General features: G+C 35.7%; 1 protein-coding gene across 1 annotated transcript; it reads left to right on the top strand.

The window, feature by feature from the left end:
* The first annotated feature begins 9108 nt into the window (after window positions 1-9108).
* LOC118586950 (olfactory receptor 14A2-like) lies at window positions 9109-10116 on the top strand. Its single transcript, XM_036192456.1, has one exon. It carries the CDS (start codon window positions 9109-9111, stop codon window positions 10114-10116), a length of 1008 nt encoding a protein of 335 aa, XP_036048349.1.
* The last annotated feature ends 1809 nt before the right edge of the window (window positions 10117-11925 follow it).

Genomic DNA, 11925 nt, shown 5'->3' with positions numbered 1-11925 from the left:
GATCATAGATAATTGAAAACTTAGTTATGCCTAATTTAGGATTATTCAAGTGAGAACATGTTTGATATTTCTTGCATCTAGAGATTCCTGGAAAGAAGGAAGACAACACAAAGCAAGATATAAGAGAAGCCTGTGATAATTTCATATTAGAACTCTTCTCATGGCTATGTCAGGAAACCTGACAACAAGTACTTATGGGAGGGAGGATTCAGTTTGGCTCCTGGTTTTAGTAGGTACTAGTCAAACATGTTAAGAAAGTCCTTACATCTAGAGAGACTTGTCCAATTTGGAGAGGATTTCTAGTGCCCCCCACTTCATATACTGGTTGACCAGATGGCTGACAGCACTAGAAGAAGGGCTAGGCTCTAAGCCTCAGGAAATTTCCCTACTTTTCTCCATCCACAAGCTATATCTCCCTTTGTGATCAGTCCAAAGCCTCACAAAAACAACTTGATCATCTGGAGACATGGTGTTGAAACATGAGCCTGTGAGTGATACTTTATAAGCAAACCCTAAGAAAAAATTTACATCACAATGTCTGTGTGAACCATGACATGAATTACATAAAATGCATATCAAACTGGTGTGTGACTAGAAGAGTCAAGGTACAAGTGAAGATCTTCAGTTTAAATTTTCTTTAGTTAGCATTTCATGGTGGTCTGTTAATATAGATACATAATTCTATTTTGCTCCTGTTATCAACCACCTTCCCTTGTGCTCATTCATTTATTTATTTCTTCCTCTTTTTCTTTCATTTCCAGGTGGTAAGAATATTTTACAAGTATACTTTCAACCAAGCATCTGCTCCCGGATGCCACACAACTGTATAAAATTAAATTAAAATAATAATGATTTGTGACCCACTAAAATAGTAAAGACAAGTTAATGTGGAGTGCTTGTGAAGATGATTATTCTACAGCATGTGGACCAGGAATGCAAACATAGATACAACTGTGAATAATGTGCAGAGAATCTTAAATGAAGGCATATGTCCTTAAATAATTTACTATCTTACATTGTTCAATATTACCAAAGCTCTAAATGGAAAATCTAGACTGAAGAATCACTGAATTATTTCAAGTTACAAAAGACAAATGGAACATGGCTACTATCCATCAAACCTGACCCCTTAATTCATCATTCAATTCTAGAATTGAGAATAAGATAAAGTACACTTAATGGTATACATGAAGAAGGAGATGAACATAAAAAGAACCTAGATATAATTATTAGATTAATATTCAAATTTGCTATTTCTGATGTCTAAAATGTGCAGTATTTGAAGATGAGAAATCTAGACAAAAGTTAATTGCCAGTAATCTATAACATCCATACAATTTTAAGTTTGAATATATTCTAAATTTAGAAATTAAAATATCTTAGAGTAAAAGATGATTTTAAACATCATAATTCATGAACTAATTACAAATTTTATAGGGTTATATTTAAAGCATGGAGAATGTTCATGAGTTAGAAAAATAAGAATCTTAGTTCAAATCTGTGAGACTTTTGTTTCCACAAAGTAAAAAGTCACTTGTAACACCAACCATCCACTAGCTTTGTGTCTTAACTTATCTCACTGACCTGGAATTTTTTAAAATTTATAATCATGATTTTTATTATACTCTTCAAATTTTTTTCTTTATTAAGGAATTTTCTACTCACTCCACATATCATCCACAGATCCACTCTCCTTCCTACTTCCACCTCCAGCCCTCTTTCCCAAGCCACCCTGCATCCCCACATCCCCCAAATCGAGTTCTCCCATGGGGAGTCAGCAGAGCCCAGTACACTGAGCATAGGCAGATCCAAGCCTCTTCCCACTGCACCAAAGCTGTGCAAGACATGTCACCAGAGGCACTGTATTCCCAGAAGACTGCCCATAGACAAGGGGCAGATCCCAATCCCCCTGCCTGGGTGCCCCCCAAACAGTTCGAGCCAAACAACTGTGTTCCGTATCTAGAGGGCCTAGTCCAGTCCCATGGGGGCTCCACGGCCACCAGTCCACTGACCTGAAATTTTGATGTGTTTCATATTAATAAAAATATATGAAAATAGAATAATTTTAGGAGAATAATAATATTAGAGCTGTGGAAGTGAGTATTAAAAATATTATTCTTTTATCTAGGTTTTTTAGTAATACCGTGAATAATACACATAAAAGAAACCATGTTTGATTAATTTGAATACCTTACTGGGAACCTGCAGTTTATAAAGGACATCCTACCAAGCCAATGTTTCTATGATGATTATTTATTTATTCCAGTTTCATTAACTCCTTGAGAATTTTACTTTCATACAGTTATTTTATCACATTCATGTCCCAGTTCTTCCTGGATCTAACTTACTTTGCTATCACTCAACATTTTATTGTTTTTATTATAACTCTTCAAGACCAATGTGTGCTGCCAAATCTTGCACTGTGATCTGCCATTAGGAAGTGCTTAACTTACTAGGTACTAAACTCTTAGAGAAAACCGACCCCTTCTTTCCCAGTAAATGAGAATTGGCAATCCTCCTCGTCTAGGGATAGAATTTAAATTTCAACTCCTCTTTCCATGCTGAGTTGGTCTGTGTTAGGAATGAATAGCTTGTATGCATGCTGTCACAACCTCTAGGAATTCATCTGTGCAGCTGTTCCTCTGTGTCCAGAAGTTGCTTCCTTGCAGTCATCCTCCACATCCAACCCTCCCTTTCTTTCCAGCTCTCCTTGGAAATGATCCCTGAACCTTGGGGACTGGAGGTGCAGTGTAAAGGGTTTTGTTCCCTTATGGCTGAACATTCTGTTGATAATTATTCTATTCATCTCAGAAAGTTTTGGTTATCTCTTCTAGCAACTATCTACTGTAAATTAAAGCTTCTTGAATGATAGTTGTGAAATGTACAGATCTATGTGTATAACTATAAATCATCATTGGCCATTTTAAAACTGTATCCATTCAGGAGTATCCTAGTATAAAGCTCATTTTCCCTTATTGGTAGTCTTTCTAGAAGTGTTTACTATATACTGCAACAAAAATTGTCTTTGAAGAGCATAGATAATTTTATTTTATTTATTTATTAAATTTGTACTGCCTACTCTTTATTGTGATGCTCAGTGGAGACATCTGTAAATAAGCTAACTGTTATGACAACCTCAACACATGCTATTATGTTATATTATTATGTTATATTATATTATATTTATTATATTATATCATATCATATTAAAAAGGGGCATGGGTCCCTCTCCTTTATTTGTGACAACAACTGGGACCTGAATTCAGAGTCATTATGGCTAAATATTTTAACCAGGACTTTTCAATATTAGGGTCCAAATAACCAAATAAATATGATTAATTTTGCTTTTCATGATAACTGACTATGGTGATTAAGCAAAGCTTTTCAAGGTATTGTGTATTTCTTTACTACCAAATATTTGAATACATTAATATCATAGTCTTTACCTAGTTCCTCAGAGTCAAATTATTAAGATGAAAAGGCATTAGTAATAGTTTGGATGGTTTTGTTGGCTAGTGACTTACAAGCAATAGAATCACCTCTGGTACAAACTTTCAAAGATGTTTGACTGAGCTGGGAAGGCCCATCCATTTTTTGTGGGATACCATTCTGTGGTGTAGGGTTGGTCCCATACTAATCACTATCTGGGTATAAGTGAGGTGAGAGAATTCATCTCTATCTGCTTCTTAACCACAGATGAATGCATTTTTGACCATGAAACTGCCATCATCACTTTCCCAATGTGATGGAATCTATGAGCAAACAATAAGGCAAATCAATGTAATACCTTCATTACATTGTTGTTTTAAGTAATTTGTTGTAATAGTATGAAATGTAACTAGCAGAATACTAGAATCAAAGAGTGGCTTTATTGCTATGATTAACCTGAGTATATGTTTCTTAATATTTGACAATTTATTTACAGAAAGAAAGTATGATGATTTAAAGCATAAGAATGCAGAGATTAGGGGCATATTTTGTGGGAATCTTCATAGGTCAAAATTTCTAGCAAAATGAATGCTATGGAGACTCCTGAGTCTGTGTCAGGAAAACATGGGCTCTATCATCATTGTAAACTGGACTTAAAGCACTTTTATTGTGCTCTGACAACAAACCAGCATGCAGTCTGCCCATATCCTGAAGGGATGAGTCAGTTCAAACATATTAGACTAAATTCTTTGGCATAGGACATTTAAGAAAGCAAGACATTCAGACAGTGGTACGGTTAATACTCAGGGCTGTTAGAAAGACATATGGTGAGGACCTTCTGAAAGATAAGAGAAAGTTACAAATGGTAAGGAATGATTTTAATGAAATTTAAAGTTGTAAGCCAAGAAGGAAGACAAAACATCTTTAGTTCCTTCCAGTAATCAAAAACACCATTTAATACATGGAAAAATAGGAAGGTCATTTGAGAGTAATACCACATCTATGAACTTGAAACATGTAAATATATTGAAAGAAAAGATCCTCAACTAAGTATGCTTTAGTGATTCCCTACTGCAAAATTCCTACTTAGGGAAATATTTCCCCAGGATCACTATCAAAGGCATAATAAACAGGGCACTGAAACTGTGGTCCAGGATCCAAGCTATATTTCAGTTGACAGTAGAAATCACCAGTACCACAAGTTTGATACACAATAGTTTGCTGGAATGTAGTATAGGAGAATGATGAGTTAAGGGAGACTCAAACCAAAGTTCTAGGAAGCTACAGAGGCCAGATGATATGTGACTAGTTAATTTAGATTTCCTTCTAGGAAGGTTTGAGAAGGAACTGGACAGTAAACCTTGGGATATAATGAAACTTCAGGGTGTTTGCAATACCCAAGATCATGGCGTGTCTATCAAGGAAAGCTGCAGATGTATTGTAGAGCCAGCTCAATGAAGAAGCACACGAGCTACAAGTTGGAGATATGGATGAGAAGGATTGCTCAAGGCTATGAGAATGCAGATGATTCTATCATAAATGCCAGATTCCAAATACAAACGTAAAAGTTTTGTTGTTTGCCACATTTGATTTTAATCTTGCCTTTAAATGTTCTTTCCTTGCTTTTCATTCATTATTCTGTTTTATAAAGGGAATGTTTGGTCTGTGTCATTGAATGTATAAAGTATATAATTTAATTTTTGTTTTTTTAAGGCCACACAAGAGATTGCTCTGAGTTTCCAGAGAAAATTGGATCATACACATTAAAATATCAATTTTATTTTGAATTTATGTCTATGTATGCTTTTGAAGTCCTGAGTATATGTGGTTGAGGATATCAACAGAAGTTGGAACAGGTCACTGGAGCTGGAGTTATGGACAGTTGTGGGTTTCCTAATGTGGGTGGTGGGAAGCCAACGTGAGTCCTCGACATGAGCAGTACCAGCTTTTAACCACTTAGTCATCTCTCCAAGACCATGGAAAACAGATGTTTGAACATTATTAGAGCTCCTAAGAGTTTAGGGATATTTAGAGGTGTGATAAACATACTTGTACTTATAAAATTGACATGAGACTTAAAGAACCACTGTGTAGGGTTATAATTTAAAAGTAATACAGTTGGGCATCAAGTTGACAAGGAATAGAGTTGAGATGGCTATAATGAAATTTATAATTTTGGCTTAGATACTTAAAGACCAAGTGTCTCTAAGTACATTTCCTGTGAGGCTTGACCTTGGTAGAAGGATGTACCCTGGGTGTAGGTGGATCTATTTTCTATATTTAATTCCTGGGCATAAAAACAGAAGCTAAAAAGATTAGCATTATAGCCATATAGTTTGTCATTTTCTGCTTTCTCATTGTTGGTACCTTGTGTCCCGTGGTTTCATGATCTTGAACTATCCGTTCTCTGCCATCATGCACTGTACCTGCACAGCATGTGCTAACCTCAGTCCTTCCTTTCTCATGTTGTCTTTTTTTCCCATATATTTTGCCACAGCCTTGAGACAAGTAATTAATGCAAGTGGTATTACAAGAGTCTTTAAACATAGTTCCTAATTTTTATATTTTGTAATATTTTTTACAAATCTAACATTGCCTCTAACTCTATGCACAGTGCAGCTAAGCAAATACATATTAATTTAATTCTGAGGAAAACATGACCATGTTCTTCCTGACCTATTCCAATGTATCTTCTGGGAACTGATAACTATCATTTTTAGAAAACAGCAATTATTCCAACACTAATTGTCTTTACCTGGGTTCACAGTAAGACTATCCAGAAAGATTTGTCTTTTGGGATTCCCAAGGGGTAGCAACTGACTTTAAAAGGTTAGGAATATATTCATTATATATATGGATTCAAATGAATACACATCAAAATTTATAAAAAGGTAAAATATTTACTTGTTGCTCATACTTTCTTTGGATAAGAAATGAATACAGTCTAGCTCAGAATTTTGAGTTTTATAACAACTTCAATATGATATGAATATGATTTCATAATTTCCCAATGAGAGCTACATGTTCTATTTTCCTTTCAGGTGATCCAGTATTAAACTGAGCTCTTACAGATTTGACAGAAATTTACCTTCTCAATTTGACCTGCTGGAAAATATAGATTAACTTTTCTAGGAATGTGAAGAATTTGAATTTTTGTAAGGTAAAAATTTCAAAAATTTCCATTGGTAAAATGTTAAAATATGCTCTTTAAAATATTTTTTAAAATATTATAGATATAGAGGAAATTGGAAAGTTTATTAAGAGCAATGTAAATTAATTGCCTTCTTTCTGCATTTCCCTACCCTGAGGATTATAATATTTTGGCAAGTGTCTGTAATCTCAGCGCAGTAGAACAATTTTTTTCCTGTGTACATAGATAGCTTTTCTGTAAATATTCAAGAGAAAATTCATCTTATGTTACATTAGAGATGTACTTTCCTAAATGCCATCTCTAGAGGACTTTGTCCTATATACTTGTCCTGTCAACATGGGTGGAATTGCCTTAACCTTAAGCAGCCAACTGACTGCTTAAATAGATCGTGATCTTTTATTGCAATAAATCATACCATTTGAAGACTTTTTGTTGTTTAGTAAAATATTTGTACATGCTTGCCCATACTTAACTTTTCCCAGTCTAGTGGAGAAGATGCCCCCATACCCTATATATTACTCTCAATCATTTAATTGTGGGACACATACACACACACACACACACACACACACACACACACACACACATACACACACACACACACACACACACACACACACACACACAGAGAGAGAGAGAGAGAGAGAGAGAGAGAGAGAGAGAGAGAATGAGAGATTTGCCTACTTGTATTTTAATGAATAAATGAATTATATAAATAATCTTGACCTAGTAACCAAATAATAGAATTTGAACATACAGCACTTGACTTGTTTCAGATCATACCAGATAATGTTGAAAAGTGAATTTTAAACAATATAACATTATAAAAATATTCAAGAAAATGGGGGAATATTTGGTTGGAGTTTCTTCAAAGGAATCTTATACGATAGGGATCCTGGCTTTTGAACATTACAGCACATTAGGAGAATCTGATCTGACAGAAATCAAGCATTAAATATAAAAGAGAAAGTTAGGAAAGGGATTTAGCAAATATAACTATATTGGATAGCCTTGTATTCTAAAATAATGGCAAGAACTCCAAGCTTAAACAGGGAGAGTACATAATAACTACTGGGTCAGGCTGTGGTCTTGTTGATTCTTATCTCAGTCTGATCACACAGTGTCTCAACAGTGTCCAGGTAATTATAGTTGACTCTGTTTAGAGAGGCAATCTCTGTTTAACCTAAAGGGAAATGTCAGGATGAGCAATCTTGATTTGCTTTACAGGCTTTATACATGCTAGAGGTTTTATTTGGAAGATTTGATATTTCTTCCCTGTTTGGTTATTACTACTTCTTCTAGGTCAGATTCATCAATGAGTCATCTGTCTACAAACCTCCACTGTTCAAGAAAGGTTTAAAGGAATAAAGGCGTCCTTGTGGTCCTTTGTAGATGATGTAAAAGGTGCTGATAATAAATTGGAAACATCCTAGTTAATCGATCTTTTCTTCAACCTTTAAGGGAGAGCACTACTGGCTAGAGGTAGACACAGTGCTTGTCTTCAGAGGTGAGATTCAGTTTCTGTGATGTTTAAGACAATCAAATGGGAAGTAAGTTGTGGTAGAGATGTTAAGCTTTTATCTGCCCCTTTGCATTCCACTGCCCATTTGCAGTGGTTTTAGGAAAAGCATTATCTAAATCTAAGTTATAATTTTCTTAAGATTTCCGGATGAAAACTGTGAGGAAAGAGTAGACAAAAATGTGGAGTAAAGTGGTCAAATTTTTGTTGTCCAAACTCATAGCCATCTAATACAAATCCAAGTTTGTGTCTACAAGCTTAAAAGTTACTATTACATTTTAATTTTAACTTTTATGTATTTATTTTTCTTCATTTTCTTTTATTTATGCATATTGATGCAGGTAATTGTATATTATATGGGGTAATATGATCTTTTGATATATATGTAATTATCATATTGAGGTAATTTTTAGATATACCTTTAAAACTATCATGACACTATCATTCAAATATTCAAAATCCCTTACTATTGCCTGCTGACATATTCATAAATAATAAGTTATGAATACTTAAATGGAAACAAGACCTTCCTCAGACCATGAAAATTTCTTCCTAAACTAACTATGACCATAGACTTAAAATTATACAGTAATTTATAGCACATATTTTTATGCTACTCACAAAAGTTAAGCTTCCATAGCTGAATCATAATAGAAAATCTAGTTTACATGTATAGAGCCTTAAGAACAATCCAAGACTGGAGAGAGAGAGAGAGAGAGAGAGAGAGAGAGAGAGAGAGAGAGAGAGAGAGAGAGAGAGAGAGAAGAAAGATGGAGAGATTGGAGAGATACACACAAAAAGAACAGGGGGTGTGAGAGAGAGGGCAAGAGTCTGAGAAGAAAGGAGAAAGAAATGAGAGTATTTTTGAAAGTGTGTTTGCAACTTAATTGTACTTTCTTGAATTCTTTCCCATTGAGCATATTTGTATATCAGTGTTATTACTTAGGGTGGTGATCATATTTATTCATTTTTTCCCTTTACTGATGACAGAGCCTGAAAAGGATCCAGTATGCCGAATGTCACAGCAACAACTGGATTCATCCTTACGGGGTTCTCTGATGTCCAGGAGCTACAGACTTTATGTGGAGTGCTCTTCCTGGTGATGTACATGGCAACTGTAATAAGCAATCTCATCATCATCATTCTTATCACCATTGACCTGCAGCTTCAAACACCCATGTACTTTTTCTTGAAGAATTTGTCCTTGTTGGATGTCTTCTTTGTGTCTGTTCCTATTCCAAATTTCTTTGTCAATAGCTTAACTCACAACAATTCCATTTCCACTCTTGGTTGTGTCTTCCAGGTATTTTTAATGACTTCATTTGCAGCAGGAGAAGTATTTGTCCTGACTGCCATGTCCTATGACCGCTATGTTGCCATTTGTAATCCTTTGCACTATGATGCCATTATGAATGGTGGTACCTGTGCTCTTATGGTGAGTGTTTCCTGGGCGACTGGGGCACTCTTTGGAGCCATATATACAGCTGGCACATTTTCCATGCCTTTCTGTGGCTCCAATGTGATCCCACAGTTTTTTTGTGCTGTTTCCTCATTGCTAAGGATTTCATGCCCCAAAACGCTTTTGGGCATTTATATTAGTCTCGGAATTGGTGTGTGTCTAGGCATATCTAGCTTTATTTGTGTGGTGATCTCTTACTTTTACATATTCTCCACTGTGCTTAAGATTCCTACTACTAAAGGCCAGTCCAAAGCATTTTCCACGTGCATCCCCCACCTCACTGTTTTCACTCTTTTCATAGCTACTGCTTGCTTCGTATATCTGAAGCCTCCCTCAGATGTACCATCAATCACAGACAGGCTCTTTTCTGTGCTCTACACTGTGCTACCTCCAGCACTCAATCCTTTGATCTACAGCTTGAGGAACAGTGATGTCAAGTGTGCTCTGAGGAGGTTACAGCAAAATTTCTGCCCAAGGGGTTCACCTCATTTAAAACTTCAAAGTATTTTTCAGTGTTCAAGCACTTCACAAGTTACAAGTAAGATTTGTAATTTTTGACTATAGAAAGACAATTAGAGGTATTCATATTTTGCCTTGAGTAAATAAAACCTCAGAACACGGCTGATACTATATGAGATCAGAAAATTAGATTACATCAGACTAACATATGAACTTATATGTTTCTTCTTTTGTATGATAAAGCTGTTCTCATTTGAGAAATATAACCTTCTAAATCTATTGTTCAATTTTAATGCTAAGATTCCATGCTAGGTCATTTTATGACTTCTTTTCAGGTTCATTTAGTTCATAAATAAACAAACAAACAAACAAACAAACAAATAAATAAATAAATAAAAATAAGTGAATGAATCAATAAAAGACTAATTTGGATAGGGAAAGTATGTGAGCAATATAGGTAAATCCACATATGGCTCCTCTGTCAGTCTGTCTAGTAGTGAGAAAAACAGCAGGGAAGCTGAACCAGTAGAATCAGCATTCTGGAGACTTGACCCAATTTGTAAAGCAATGCAAAATGCTTACAGCAAAGCAAATCTGGAGAAAGACTATATGATCCAAGTTCTAAAATATGATTAGTGGCCACTCTGTCTGAGGGTATTGTCATAAAGACAGTAGAGAGGTGGAAATTTGTGTGGCTCTTTTTTTGCCACTCTCCTCAATACAAACATTATTTGCAGGTGAGAGAAGTCGAGCTCACTTGTCTAAAAAATTAAATAACCTAAGCAAGTTCTAGAGACTTGAAAAATATAGAAAAGTCCCTCTCTCAAAATTATAGAAATGTTAAAAACTTGTTGGAGTGAGGGGAATCTCTGACTCTCCTGGGTGCTCATATGATTCTCTATGATTTGTGAAATGACCTCAACAACACATATATTGCTACAGGATTGCACCACTGGTGAGTTGTAACCAATTTCATGAATAGGAGCTTTTTGTGATATAGCTGGCTTTGTCTCATCCATGCCACTGTAAGTAAGGAACCTCAGTAAATTCATTGTTTTACCATGTTACACTTTGGTGGAATTACTTTTGTATTTCATTGGTTCTGTATTTGGTGTGAGTAGGTATTGTTTCTCCAGAGGAACAACTAACACAATAATTTTCCATATGTGTTTATTAACATGACTGTAGACCAGAAAAGCCATACCTCTAACTATGTGCAGGTGAATTTTCCTATTTTATTTGTGCTGAAATGTGATTTTATTTGTATGTCAATAAACAAAGTTGCCTGTGGGTCAGAGCTAATAGCAAGCCATAGCAGAAGTCTGGCAATGGTAGCACACGCCCTTAATCCTATCACATGGCAGGCAGAGTTTGTGTGTTCAAGGATACAGCCAACATGGAGACACACACATTTAATCTTAATATCAACCTGGAGGTCTGTATAGACAGGCAGTGACGAGGAGGTCATGTGGTTGGGTTTACAACCAATGAGAAGGCAGAACAGAAAGTCAATAAAAAGACAGACACAAAGGAAGTAGGTCTCTTTTGGAGGGGAAGGACAGCAGGGGCAGTGAGTCGTAAGAAGGTGGTTTTATTCTCAGCTCTTAGCTACTACTCTGACCTCTTGGGCTTTTAACTCTGCATTTGGCTCTGTGTTTCTTATTTAATAAGACCATTACATCTACATTTTCCCATAATGGAATAGAAAGAAGTTGTGGAACCAACTAAAATTGCAGAGGAAATCATTTGTCCATGTGTGGGAGCCAATTTTCAGGTTTCCTAGTGTCTTTATCCATCATGTCTGTAAAGAGGGGAGGATTGGACCATGAGCCTGAGTACAGGTGCATAAGGTAGTCTGCATTGGCTGTGGTGCAAGGCGCTCTTTTGTGGGGGGCGCTCTTTTGCTTC

This window comes from Onychomys torridus, chromosome 1 (genome assembly GCF_903995425.1).
Source record: "Onychomys torridus chromosome 1, mOncTor1.1, whole genome shotgun sequence".
NCBI lineage: Eukaryota > Metazoa > Chordata > Mammalia > Rodentia > Cricetidae > Onychomys > Onychomys torridus.
The sequence above is the reverse complement of the archived record's forward strand: the minus strand, read 5'-3'. Positions and strand labels throughout refer to the sequence as shown.